General features: G+C 34.4%; 1 protein-coding gene across 2 annotated transcripts in view; it reads right to left on the bottom strand.

The window, feature by feature from the left end:
* Window positions 1-13,926, bottom strand: part of SLC12A2 (solute carrier family 12 member 2) — a 109,998-nt gene that overhangs the window by 35,964 nt on the left and 60,108 nt on the right. For both annotated transcript variants that reach the window (XM_042934240.1, XM_042934249.1), the window contains exons 11-15: window positions 9,010-9,117; window positions 7,830-7,953; window positions 6,637-6,738; window positions 5,088-5,243; window positions 3,700-3,799 (exon numbers count right to left, since the gene is read on the bottom strand). In XM_042934240.1, the coding sequence (XP_042790174.1) occupies window positions 3,700-3,799; window positions 5,088-5,243; window positions 6,637-6,738; window positions 7,830-7,953; window positions 9,010-9,117 (590 nt within the window). The remainder of the gene's footprint in view (window positions 1-3,699; window positions 3,800-5,087; window positions 5,244-6,636; window positions 6,739-7,829; window positions 7,954-9,009; window positions 9,118-13,926) is intronic.

Below are 13,926 nucleotides of genomic sequence, written 5' to 3'. Positions count from 1 at the left end.
TTTACCAACTTTCCTTAACTGTAGTTTAACCTACACTCTAACATAATCTAGAGCTGCAGTTCAAGAACCGGTAGCCCCCATCTTCACTACATGGTAAATATACCACAAAGGCTTACTTCAGTATAGTTGTATCATAAAAGCATCAAAAAAGCAGAATACAAAATATATTAGGGATGAGACTGATTAACAATGACAGAGGGCAAACATCTACCTTTGTTTTAATTCCTTCCTCAAAACAGTCCATTGTATAAAGGGATTTTTAAGGAAAAAAAAAAAAAGGAACAGGAGAAAACACAGTAGTATGGAAATACTGAAAGCTAGAAAGGAGAGGGAAAAAACAACAGAAGATAGGCCCCATATTAGGAAGAGGCTAAATCCTAAAGCCTAAGAGAAAGCTGTGAAGCTACCTGATTTGACACCTAAAAATCACCAGTGCCTACAAGTTAGAGCCAGTGGGTGCCTCTGGAAGTGGCACGAACCATGTATTAAAGAAACTGAAGTAAGAAGCACTGGTTGCAACTTTGCATAAGAAACAACTAGAAAGAACCAAATCATCTTCATTACCATCATGAATACATTTCTGTGTCCTTCCCCAATCCTGCCAGGCTAAGGCTTATTTGCTAAAAAGGGGCTCAAAACCACAATGAGGTATCAATTCATAACACTCAGAATGGCTCTTACCAAAAAGACAAGAAGTAAGTGTTGGTGAGGATGTGGAGAAAAGGCACCCTTCACGCACTGGTGTTTTACATGAGTCAAGATATGGAAGCAACCTAAGTTACCAGTGACAGATGAATAAATAAAGAATACATGGTATATATACAACAGAATATTACTTGGCCGTAAAAAATAATGAAATCTTGCCATTTTGACAACATGAATGAACCTAGAAGATATTATACTAAGGGAGATAAGCCAGACAGGGAAAGACAAATACCACATGATTTCACTTACATGTGGAGTCTAAAAACCAAAAGAGAAAACAAACAAGAGATGAAAAGACTCACAAATATAGAGAAGAAATCAATACAACAACAACAAAAAGAAAAACAGACTCATAAATATAAACAAACTGATGGCCACCAAAGTGGAGGGGATTGGGGGGATGAGCAAAATGGGTTAAGGAGATTAAGAGGTATAAAACTTCCAGTTTCAAGTCCTGGGGATGAAAAGTGTATCACTGGGAATAGTCAAAAATACTGTAATATACTTATCATGACAAGCATTTCATAATGTGTATAATTATTAAATCACTATGTAGTCTACCTATAACTTTAGAATTTTAAATAAGTTTTAAATTTTATTTATTTTAAGTAAGCTCTACCCCCAACAAAAGGCTTGAACTGATGAATGACCCCGAGATAGAGAGCTGCATGCTCTAACAACTGAGGCAGCCAGGCATCCCTAAAACTATTTAATATTATAAGTCAACTATACTTTAATGAAAACATTTTTGGTCTGTGACACACTAGCAACAACTGAGAGCAGAAGCAGCTACTTTAATCAGGGGAGGAATGGAGAAAACATTTACATACTGAATCCCGAGATCTTCAATCTCCTCTCCCACTTGACTCTCAGAACTCAGTAGCCACGACTGTCATCAACAAGCAAAAAATTAAAAGATTCCTTTCTGTGAAATCTAATTGTAAAAAAAAACAATCTTCAAGATGACTTGAATTTCTCAAAGAACCAGCAAAGCCACATTCATCTCCATTAAGGGCTTCAATGACAAGCTCCAAGCACCAATGCAGAATTTCCCTGGCCAAGGACCACAGTTACTTCACACAAGGCTAAATCTAAGAACCCAAGCTAAAAGACAGGAAACAGAGAGAAAGACATTTCAAGAAACAGAAACTACAAGGTGGAGAAAACCACATCTTTAGCTAAGTTTGGTGAAGGCTGAGACAGTGATATGTATAAAATTAAATAAGAAAAGAAAAGGAAAAAAATTGGTTCCAGAGAAAACAAGAAAGCTGTAAAAGGGAAGAAAAAGGAGTCATAATTACCACGTGGCTCAGCTATGAATCATTTTAAAAAGTCATAAAAATATAAAAACCTAATCAAAATAATGACATAAAAATATATTGTGAGGATGGGACAAAGGGAAGAGTGCATGTGTGTGGTGGGCACATGTGGGTGAAGGACGTCAATTAAATTTAATTAAAGTTAAATTAAAAATCAAAAAGTACAGCAAGACAACTCTAATGTTGGGGAATATCAAGTAATTACTAAATCAATCAGCTAAGAGTTGAAAGAGGTTGCCTGTGGTATGACACAAACAGGGACATGAAAAATCAGGCAACTATGGATTTTCATGATTTTCTTCTGTTTCTCTCAACTTTGTTCATGTGTAATTCTGATAAAGATTTAAGAAGCCATACTGGAATAAAATACATCTTTTCAATGTTCCCATTAGTATAACAAAGCAAAGCAAAAGGTATTCATTGATGGCAAATTAACTCTGAGTCTTGGTCATACTCTCAGTTCTGTAATACAATTTTTTACACAAAGGGAGGATTTCTATTTTCAGCCATACTTGGCATCATCTATTCAAAATGCACTAAAATTAAAGTTTTCCGCCCAGGGCTCTCATTGCTTTTTCTTTTCCCAATTTCTCTCTACTCCAAAGCTGAACATCTGTGGTCTCTGGAAACTTTTCATTCTAGAAAAAAAGGGATGGGGGCAGGATCCAAAAGGTAACAGAAAAATACATAAAGACTTTTCTTACTGGGAGAAAACTGGTAGAGCAGTTCTTTTCTGTCACTCATTCACTCCTTAGGATTTCTTTCAACAGTATTTCCCCTTTTGGTTTATTGACAGGCATGGAACACATCTCTTCATTATTCAGAAGCCACTGAGATGTGATTACTCATGAATACAGAAAGTCAACTGCTTACAGTCAGGCTTAACTGAACAGTATGAGAAAGACTATTTAGATCAATTTTTAAAAAAATGGCAAGCCTACTTTCCACAAAATGCAAAATCTATAATTTCTAAGAATCTACATAGGGAAATAATGAGATTTCTTGATTTAGAGGGATATGTATCAGTAGCACTTTAATAACTGAATTCCATCAATTGTTAGAAGCAGGCTGAATTAAGGAATAGTTTTTATTTTTATCTTTTAAGGAATAGTTTTTAAATTGATGATTAATACACTACTATAAAATACAAAGTCACTTATTGAGTAAAACAGTATAAATGTTAAGACATTGATTCTTTATCATCAAAACTGGATTCCAGAAGTCAATGATGAGAGAAAAAAGCAACTAACACGACAATAGTTAGTGCTTTAGTATAATTACAAAATAGGGTATGTCAAAAATCCCTAAGAAGCTCATACTTTGTAGTTATACAGTGGTTACCGAACTTCGCTGGCCACAAGGGGAAGCAACTATTCACTTTATGACAGCTACCATTTAAAAGCCTTCAAATGAGAGACTTCTGACACTTTTAGTTTTGTAACATTTTTGTAAATCAGATAATTCACCTCTTTGTCAATTTTTGGTAACCAAAAAATCTTACTACCCTTGTTTTTGAACACATGGCCCATCCAAAGTCCAGCCAAAACAAAAACGAATGTTCTGTGCTTTTAGGAAACTTCGCAAGAAATATCAGCAGATGAAAATGTTACCGAACAGTAAGTCACGAAGTGAGTGGCACCTAACACAGATGCTTCTATGTCACCTTACCGCTTACCTGAAGTTTTTCACGTGGTCTTCCACCCCTGAAAGACGAATCGAATGCTGCAGAGCATTTAGGTAAGTCAAAGCTTGTGTAGAGGATCCCCAGTTCACGTCTGTGGGAAGACAGGGTACACACAGCAACACACCAGTATTAACCAACGATCAATAACCAGTTTGAGGCACAGAGAAGTAAACGATGCTCCCATGTTTAAAAAATCAAATGCTAAAATAAACCAATGTACTGACAATGCACAACAGTTCAAGTGCATGGCATGACACTGTGATAATGCTAATCTGAACTGGAACTGCATTTAAAGAACAAGTACAGTTCAGAAAAGACTAAGGTGATGGGGCTAGAGACACGCTGTGCATGCAACTCAACAAAGTTCCACAAATAATTTTAAGATTATTGTTTATATAGCCAGAGGCCTAATGGGAAAGAGGCTGATCTCTGATGGAAAGATTTCAAAACTGTGAAATTACCATTCATAGTACTTAATAGTTTAAGTTATTGGAACAGGAAAATTTCACACTCTGCATTGAGTAAACAGCCTGGACACCAAATAGGACTTTAGAAATTTGTTATTTTAGAGAAATAATTGTTTCTAAGATGGCTAAAACATTACCTTCTTTGTCCATTTCATTTCTAAAGCCAGCACTCTAATCCAAAACCTCCCTGCATCATATCTGGATTGCAAAATGCTTCCTCACAGTTTCAGATGACGACACTGCAGCTACTCTTGCATTTCTTCCTAACTTAGTCGAATGGGGCCAAAACTTGTCAAACTTTTCTCACTGGCTCCTCCCTCAGTGTTACAGTCACCACACTACACTGGGCCAATCCCAATACACCTAATGATCATCATCTTATGTAGAGATACACCCAAGAGTTACCAACATGACACGTTCTGGGAAATCTTTAACTATTTCCCAGTTAGGACATGTTTGTCAAATGTTCCCTGCTATATGGTGAACTAACGGAAAGATACTACATCTTTCTAATATATCGTCCATTCCGTGCAATTTACTCCAACAGGTGCTAAGACCACAGTACTAACACGTATGCTTATTAGGCTAACGGCTATTACAAGAGCTATTCTACGAAGTCTAATCCTTCCAAGGAAAATTTTAAAATACATTGAGGGTCACCCAAATGTTAGTAATACAAATGTGTCATTTTTCTGTAAGTAGGATTAGTTAACTTTATGGGCAAGTATGAAATTACATAGAATAACAAGTCTTGTGGTCACTAAGACTACATATATCTGGAAATGAGAAGTATTTTAGGTTTTACACAAAGCACCTTTCAAGTACACAGAAGATGAAGCTTAGACAGGAAAAGTAACAAAGAACTTCGAAGTGTCTTGTGGCTTGAAACAATAAATATAAAAGAGTACTAACCTGGTTTTTTGTAGGTCACATAAATATACAGCCCAAGGACTATGACATATGTTAACAATGCAGCCCACCAGTTAATGACAAACATCACTATGCAGCAAAGAATAGCTCCAATAAGTGATATCCACATGTTGTAGTATTTGAATGCAGGACGCCATCCTAACAATTACAAACAAAACAGATACATAAAAGTCAGTGAAATACCTTATCTGCTTTAGACAATGGAACATATGTGTGCACAAAATAACTTTCTTTGTGGTTGCTTTAAATATTCAGTATAAGGCTAACATATAAAAGTAGATTCATGGAGCACAATGAACTTTCACAATTTTTGAAGGCCATGAAGAAAGCACATGTATTTAATTCTACTTTATTCTATGCATCAACCTATCTTAGGGAATACAAAAAAACTACAAAAGATTGAGAGGAAGTTTCAAGTTGAGTCTTTACAAGTGTGGCTTTTGGATTTTACCATGAAACATATGCATATTCTAATGCATATACAAAAGAGTTCAAACAAAATTTTCTGGAAAACTGTTAATTCATCTACTTGCTAGAAAAATTAACAGTTGGGTGTAGAAACTTATCTTCCCATTTGATGAAGTATTTATGAATTAAGTTCACTATAAAAAAATGCTCAAGACCATGTTTTCAAATTTTCATTCCATAGCCAAAAATATTATTTAAAAATCATTTCAATAAATTTCATATTCTTTTCTTAAATTAAACTTTTAATTGTGAAATTATTGCAGATTCCCACAAAGTTGTGAGAAATAATCCAGAGAAATTCTGGGGACTTTTTACCTAACTTTCCTGCAATGATAACATCTTGCAAAATTACACAATATCACAACTAAGATACTGATATTAATACAGTAAAGACAAAGAGCAGTCCAATGTAAGCATCCCTTGTGTTATCCTTTTACAACCACACATACCCATCTCTAAAATTTATATTCTTAAAGATAAGACTGAAGCTAAGATGTGTGTGTCCCAAGTTCCATACTTTATCTTTCCTATTCTGAGAGAATTTGAGACCCTTAGAAGGAAAATTGCCTTTGTTCCTTCATTCTTTCCCTGATGTCCAGCTGTTGTTATGGTTTATAATAAAAAGTCCTCGATGAAAGCATATGGGGCAGTTTTTCAGTTCCCAGAGCCATTTAAAACAGAACTCCACAGAACTTACTGTGTTAAAAATATTTTTCTGGGCATGTTAGCTTTATCATAACCATGTTCTTAGAACTTAAATGGAAAGCAGTTAAATAAATAATAAAAACAGGGAGAAAATAATTCTTTCATAGTATTAGTCAGAATTGGAGATTAATGCTATCTTACATGCTTCTAAGACAAGAAACAGTAAACTACCAGTAAACTTCATGACAAAGAGATCTTTGAAGACTCACTTAACTTGACTCTAGAGTGAAGGTGGACTGAGCATTAATGGGTTAATCACTCACAACACCATCTTTTAAAATGTGTTGAAGTTTTATTATTTTCTCTAAAATCAAAGACATTAATGCATTCACAGAACTTTAAGAAAATGTAAGATCACCTGGAGATTTTGCAAGTGAGGCATGGAACACCGAAAAATTGATCAAAGCATACGATGCAAGGAAGAAGTTAGAGATAATTGGAGCGATAACATTCAGTTCAGCTGCAAAAGACACATGAGGTGTATTTAAGGACACACTATACACATTTTTTAACTTTTTAAAACATGAAATTATTTTAAGCCTTTAGATGATAGATAGATATAGCCCTATATCCACACTTCAGATTTAATGAGTACATATATTTTGCCACAGGTACTTCATATACTTCCAGACATCGACCCTTGGGTCCATAGTTGAACCCTTTCCACCTCATTCTTCCAAAGTTGCCCTATTTTTCCAGTGACATTATACAGTTTTACTAAACACATATATAGTCCACAAGTTTTATGCAGTACTGTTTTGGGTATTTTCAAAGTCAGACAAATACCATATTTATCATTTTGCAATTTGGTTACATTTTTTATATTTGAGACTCATTCATACTGATATGTGGAGATAAAGCGTATTCATTATTTTTACTCTCCGATAATAGTCGGCAGTTTCATTCTTCTGTTAGTAGGTATTTAAGTTGCTTTCCTTTTCTATTATAAATAATGACACTAAAAACATCTTTGGATATGGTTCTTTGGATATACGTTCAAGTTTCTTTAGGATATATATAGACTACTAAAAAGAACTGCTGGACTGTGAGAACCTTTACAAAACATTAGTGATTTATTCTCCAAAGTAGCCATACCGAAGAGATACCTAGCAGCATTACATGAGAGTTAGTTTCCATACTTGCTTGTCTATCTGACTTTTAATAAAAGTCTACTATCATCTTCAGCAGTGGAAGACTCATTTAACTCACTTGTGATCAGAGGTAAAAGTGCCCAAAAGTAGCTCAGGGGAGGCTCTACCTTCAGGAGGGCACTAAAACCCTTTCTCGTACGCTGTCATTTTATTTGTTTCAGGGACAAGAACCTAGGAGTTCCCTCTGATGGAGACTTAGTGATGGTAATAATTTTCGCAGGTATGTACCGAGCACTATAATTTATAGTATTTTCTACGTACACTTTCATTTAATCACAAAAAAACTAACTTAGTTTACTAGGCAAATTAAGGTTTTCTTCATAATTTAATAATTCAATGTTTAGAGTTCACACTATAAATGTTACAAAATCTGTATTAGCACATCATTTGTATGACTAACCAATTAAGATGAATCCAAGGGCAATTAAGAATGTTAAGATGTAGCCACGAAGAGGTTCATTATTTTTCCCATAACCTTTAGCAAACATCTGGAAAGCTGGGTAGATGTTGTCCTTACATAGAGCCTAGTGAAGAAAGGCAAATATTAGAGGAAATATAATGAAATTAGACAAACAGATTTCCTTACAGTTATAATATGTGTAAGTGTATAATACTGTATAATACTGTATAAACGTATAATACTGTAAAATTTCAGACACATTCAGGATTAGAACACAAGATTTCTACTTCTTGATCCTCTTTCTTCCCACTGTGTCACATTGCTTTACCTAACAAACGATAAAGGAGACCAAACATTTCAAGCATCAAAAGGTAGTTGGTAGAGAATACCACTGAAGTTTTTATCTACCTTACCCCCCTCCTCACGCTGAAATTCTTTTATGAAGATAAATGGCAGAGAAGCAGGCATACAAATAAATCTGAAAATTTGAGGAGTATGACATAGGTGTGACCTACATCACGAAAAAAAAAGTCTAAATCCTAGACTTAAAGCAAATAAAAATCCTAATTATAAAATTTAACCACTTTTCTTAAAACTCTACTAAAAACTATTTTAAGAGATATATTCTACATTGACCCTACTCACTGGCTACAACTATAATATCAGGAACAAGGCTGCAGAACAACATCCTATTCAGTGTCAGCTGTTTGCTTAATGCTCATTAAAGGGAGATAAGATGTGCCTCATTCGTCATCCTGAGTAGCTAACACAATGTATGGCATATAGTAGGCATTCAAATGTTCATAAATCAAAACATAAAGGCTGTCATCATGCAAGGGGGCACAAGGTCCTTTAATTTGTTCAACTTATACTTGGACTGCATTCCTTATTCTTAATAAGACATTATAAAAATTTGTGCAATGAGAGTATGTTGAAAAAACAAAACTCCATCACCATTTACAGAAAGACAACTTGACGATACCTTCACAGTAGGTAAATGCACTCATGTTTATATAAAGAGAAACATTCACAAAATTAAAGATACCTGTCTTGAGATGTGTGTGTATATGTCATACACATATAAAGGCAAACAAATGATTTGAAAAAGTTAAGAATCCCAAAGTGAAATATATTACCATAACTTCCCTTTCAATAAAGCTTGTACTATGAAAATACCTACCTGAAATATTTTGGGAGCACTCACAAGGGATGCTAATGCAGAAGAAAGAGTGGCTGAGAAGATACCTGCAGAAATTAATGGTGCGAATCCTGACACCATGCTCATTACCTTAAAAAAGGGGAAAATTAAGTGTTACAAACAAGTCAAGAAAGAACAAAATACTATATATCATTATTATGCTAATGAAGGAGACTAACAGTCGGGGCGGGGGGATATGATAATAACAAGCAGTAATAATGGTTATGTGCATTACAAATTTCTAAAACATATTTACCAGTAGCGTTCACCTGGAATCTTTTTATTTGGTAAAATTTCAGACACACAGCAGACAGAAGAGCATAATGAACCACGAAGTATTTATCACCTGCTTTCAACAATGATCAGCTCAGGACCAATCTCACATCATTGTGAATCAAACCCAGACATCACTTAATAAACAAATATATAAATATTTCACCATGTACCTCTAATGGGTAAGAACTTTTAAAAACTCTAACTACAAAGCCACTGTCAGAATTTAAAAAGTAGTTCCTTAACATCACCAAACAGCCTATCACCATTCAAGTTCTCCATCTTTTCTTGCCTTTTTAAATAGTTTAAACCAAAATCCACAAAAAGACCACACATTAAATTTGGTTGATACGTCTCTTAACGTCTTTTTCAATCAGCAGGTTCACTGCTTTCCTTTACATTTTACTATTAAGTCATTCATTGTCTCAGGGAAGCCTCACACTTCTGGATTTCACTGACTGCATCTCCAACTTGTGGTATGTAACCCGCTGCTCTCACCTCTGTATTTCTAGTGAACTGACAGATCTAGACAGTGCATCAGGATGAAGTACAAGTTCTGTGGCAAGAGTATTTCAAGATGGTGAACTTCCATCAAGGTTGTTTTTTCTTTCTTTTCTTTTCTTTCTCAAGAAGGTTGCTTTTTCTCTCTTTTCTTTCCTTGCTCCCTCCCTTTCTATGAGATTGGTATTGTAGTTATGTTTTCTCTTTTTTAAAAAGAGACCGCAACTTTCGGAACCTAATGTGGAGATATTTCTACCTGAAAGGACATAAGTCTATGATGTGTCTTTAAATAATGTGGGGAGTAGGAAGTTATAAATAAAACAAAGTCAGCCAAGCACTGGTGATTAATAAAATCTCATAAAGTACATTACACTGCTTTCTCTATCTTTGTACATGTTCAAAAATTTCCCTAATGAAGTTTAAAAAAAAAATGGATTGATCATTTAGATCATGAGAAGACAACCAGATAAATCCAAACTGAGGGGCAAAAAACAAAGTAACATGCCTGGACTCTTTAAAATAGCAACACCCTGGAAGATTAAAACAGGCAGGCTGGAAACTCCTAGATTAAAGGATTTTAAAAGAACATGGTAACTCAATGCCATACGTAACCTAGATTGGATTTTGGATCTAAGAAAAATAGCTATAAGGGACATTACTGGAGCAAGTGGGGAAAATGAAGATGGATGATATATTTAAGTAACAGTATTTCAACAACAACGAATTCCTGAAGTGGGCTAACTATACTGTGCCCATATAGAATATTTCAAAGAGCTCAAACTGATGGGCATTTTATGGTGTGTATAATTTGTTTTCACATATTTGAGAAGAAAGAGACTATACATATATACAAAGGTAAAGGCCTGGGGCAAAACAAAAACACCTAGTAAATTTAAGTGAAGGGGTAGGTATAGAGGTATTCATTGCACTGCTCCTCCCACATCTTTGAAAACTGTGAAAAGACAAGACAGAGGTGGAAAACTGTCTGGAGGACTCAGGTACTGTCAACTTGACCAATCCATTATAAGTTCCACCAGTAGTGAATGATGATCATTACCTAGATTCATTACTTCCCTAGTAGAGATTTACTTTTCATTTATAGTGACCAAGACCGTGCCAACTAAGAAGGAGACAAGGAAATATGGTTTTAAGGTATTTGTGACTATTTTGCCCTTGACTGTAATTTTATACTTTAAACCAGATGTAAAGTTAACTATAGGCATGATCCCGGGCCATAATGCATACATCTGGTTTCATGTGTTGATAATTCCACCTTGTTTCACCTAAGTAGCTCTCTCTGTATCTTTCAAAAGACTTAGTATTAAAAATGAAGAATATATTAAAGTGGCTAAAAAAATATTAGCATTGACCTCTGTAAGCATTTCAGAGAGAAAAAAATCTTAAACAAATGATTTTCTATTCGGCCCTTTAGTCAAATTTTGGTAGTTAGATATATGCCATACGTTTTTCACAATCACTATGTTTCACAGTCGTTAATACTAGATTAGCAGTGCAACTCCTGTCTTTGGGGAAGGAGATTATAAAGGACAGATAAGATGGACCAGAATAAAAATGAACAGACTTGATTTCTGCTATACATACTTTTCAAATCCAAAATTGTGTGCCTGTCCATCATGACCCCAAAGGTAAGTGCAAAGACAGGAGATAAAGGAAGAAAAAAAGCAAAGTACAGAGAAAATGATACTTTGCTGGATTAAGGCAAAACAGACACCACAAGCATTACATATAACTATAACCTTTCATCTGTCAATTTTGAGGGAAAAATCACGTTTCCTCTTCTTCTATCACCTCTGAAGGGAGGTAAATAATGCTCCACACTTAGCATCTAGAAACGCTATCCTTCTAAAATTTGCTGAGTTTCCTATTTTCTAGTTACATATTTACCCAATAACCTCTGCATTTCCCACCATTTTATGATAAAATATGAATAGCAAGGATAATGATAATGAATGTAAATAATGGTAACATCAGTGTTGTCCACAATCCATGATGGAAACAAAGATGACAAAAATAAAGGTCTTATCTCTAGTAAGAGAAAAAAAACAAAAGTCAAGATTTTTCTATGGGGGAAATATATGTGTATGTGTTGATGATTTGAGGTTCAAGAAAATCTTCATGGAACTGTGTTTCCTTGATTAAACGCATATTTGCACATATAGAAAGAAAAAAAGTAGGTGCATTCCAAGCAGAATGAAGTGCCAAAAAAAAAAAAAAAAAGGAAAAGACTAGGAGAAGCATGTGTGCATGTATATATGCAAAAATATGCAACCACATGGGTTCAGTGTGGATAGAAGGCAGTGGGACATAAGACTGGTTATGAAGGGTTTTGACTGACAGTAAAAAGGCTCACACTTTATTTACTAAGCAATGGTGAGTCACTGGTTTCAGAAGACATTAAAATGTAGAAATACATTAAGAAACCTACGACTATATATGTAAAAATCAAAATTTAAGACAAAATGATCCAAGTCATTTTTCTTCCTGAAGTATGAATAGACAAAGACATGCACAATGGCATTATCAAGTGTGGTTTTGGGTGGATTGCATCATCAAACTCCAACTTGCATGCTTGTTACTTATGTTCTGTGTACCATTCTTCATTCTCTAAATGATGAGTTTACGCTTTTACAGGATTTTTTTGTTTCACTTTACATTTTTAAAATTTTTGAAGATTTATTTAGTTGTATAAGCAAAGCAGCTTTACATAAACCAAGCTGCTCTTTGCTTTACTGAGTCCATACTAGACTTGATAAAGACAACACACTTTTGTATTTTAAGGCAACAACACAGAAATCTGATTGGCATTTTCAGTCACTGGGCAGAGATCAACATTTGTGCCTTTCATACACAATATCAATGTCAGAATTGGCCTGGATCATTAGCTGGATATGAATACTTTCTTTCATGCCTACGACTATGCCTAGTCTTGTGACTAGAAAAAAACAAACTTCTATTATATAATTGGGTTCAATATTTCTAAACACTGAAAATGTAGACAATTGCTTGAAACCACAAAAAATAAAAATAACGCCATTAAAATGTTACATTTTATTACAAAATTTCATTATTCTACATGAAATTTATACTGTCCTAAAATACAATAAATCATCAATTATTGTTTATTATAATTAAACTAAACTGTAAAAACACCAGGAAACAAAATTTTTAGTTTTTCCTTTGATTCAGTATAATCTTCTGTTTGTAAAAACCCATATATTTTACAAAAATTTCATTTTACCTTTAGAACCTTGTAGAGATAATAATAAAAGGAAGAAGAAATGATATCCTCCAAGTTCTGGACAAGTAGTATTATCTTTTACACAGTTCATTTGTTTTAAAAGGTCACAAACTTTCAAACATCCATTAAGAACTTAATTCTGGGGGTGCGTGGGTGGCTCAGTCAGTTAAGCATCTGACTCTTGATTTTGTCTCAGGTCACGATCTAACAGTTCATGAGGTCAAGCCCCATGTCAGGCTCCTCACTCACAATGCAGAGCCTTCTTGGGATTCTCTCTGCCCTTCCCCTGATCTGTCTCAAAAATAAGTAAGTAAACAACAACAAAAATTTAATTCTGTTGTTCAATGGTAGTTTAGCACACTAGGACTATATGGGCCTTATCTAACTAAATAACACTACTGATACTCATCAGTGTTTTTTTAAAAGGGATTTTATATATAAAGCAATTATGTAGACACCTCTAATTAGAAAAACAAACTCATTTGAACAAATGTGGATTTAAAAAACTCAAATTAACATGAAATACTTGTGCAAATCTAACAAAACACGTATAGGACTTGTATTCTGAAAACTACACAATGCTGATGAAGGAAACCAAAGACCTAAATAAATGGAGTAATAGACTGTGTTCATGGATTCTAACACTCAATAGAGTGAATATGTCATTCTCCCTAAATTGATATACAAGTTTAAAGCAGTTCGTAACAAAACCTCACCAAGACTTTTTTCAGATAAACGTAAGATTACTCTAGAACTTTTATAGAAAAGCAAAAAGAACTAAGATAGCTAAAACCATTTTGAAAAAGGATAAAGTGGTAGATATCAATCTACTTGACTTTAAGACTTATTATGTAACTACTCTAGTC

The sequence above is a fragment of the Panthera leo genome, chromosome A1 (genome assembly GCF_018350215.1).
Source record: "Panthera leo isolate Ple1 chromosome A1, P.leo_Ple1_pat1.1, whole genome shotgun sequence".
Taxonomy (NCBI): domain Eukaryota; kingdom Metazoa; phylum Chordata; class Mammalia; order Carnivora; family Felidae; genus Panthera; species Panthera leo.
Note: the sequence above shows the minus strand (reverse complement) of the source record. Positions and strands in the feature narration are given on the sequence as shown.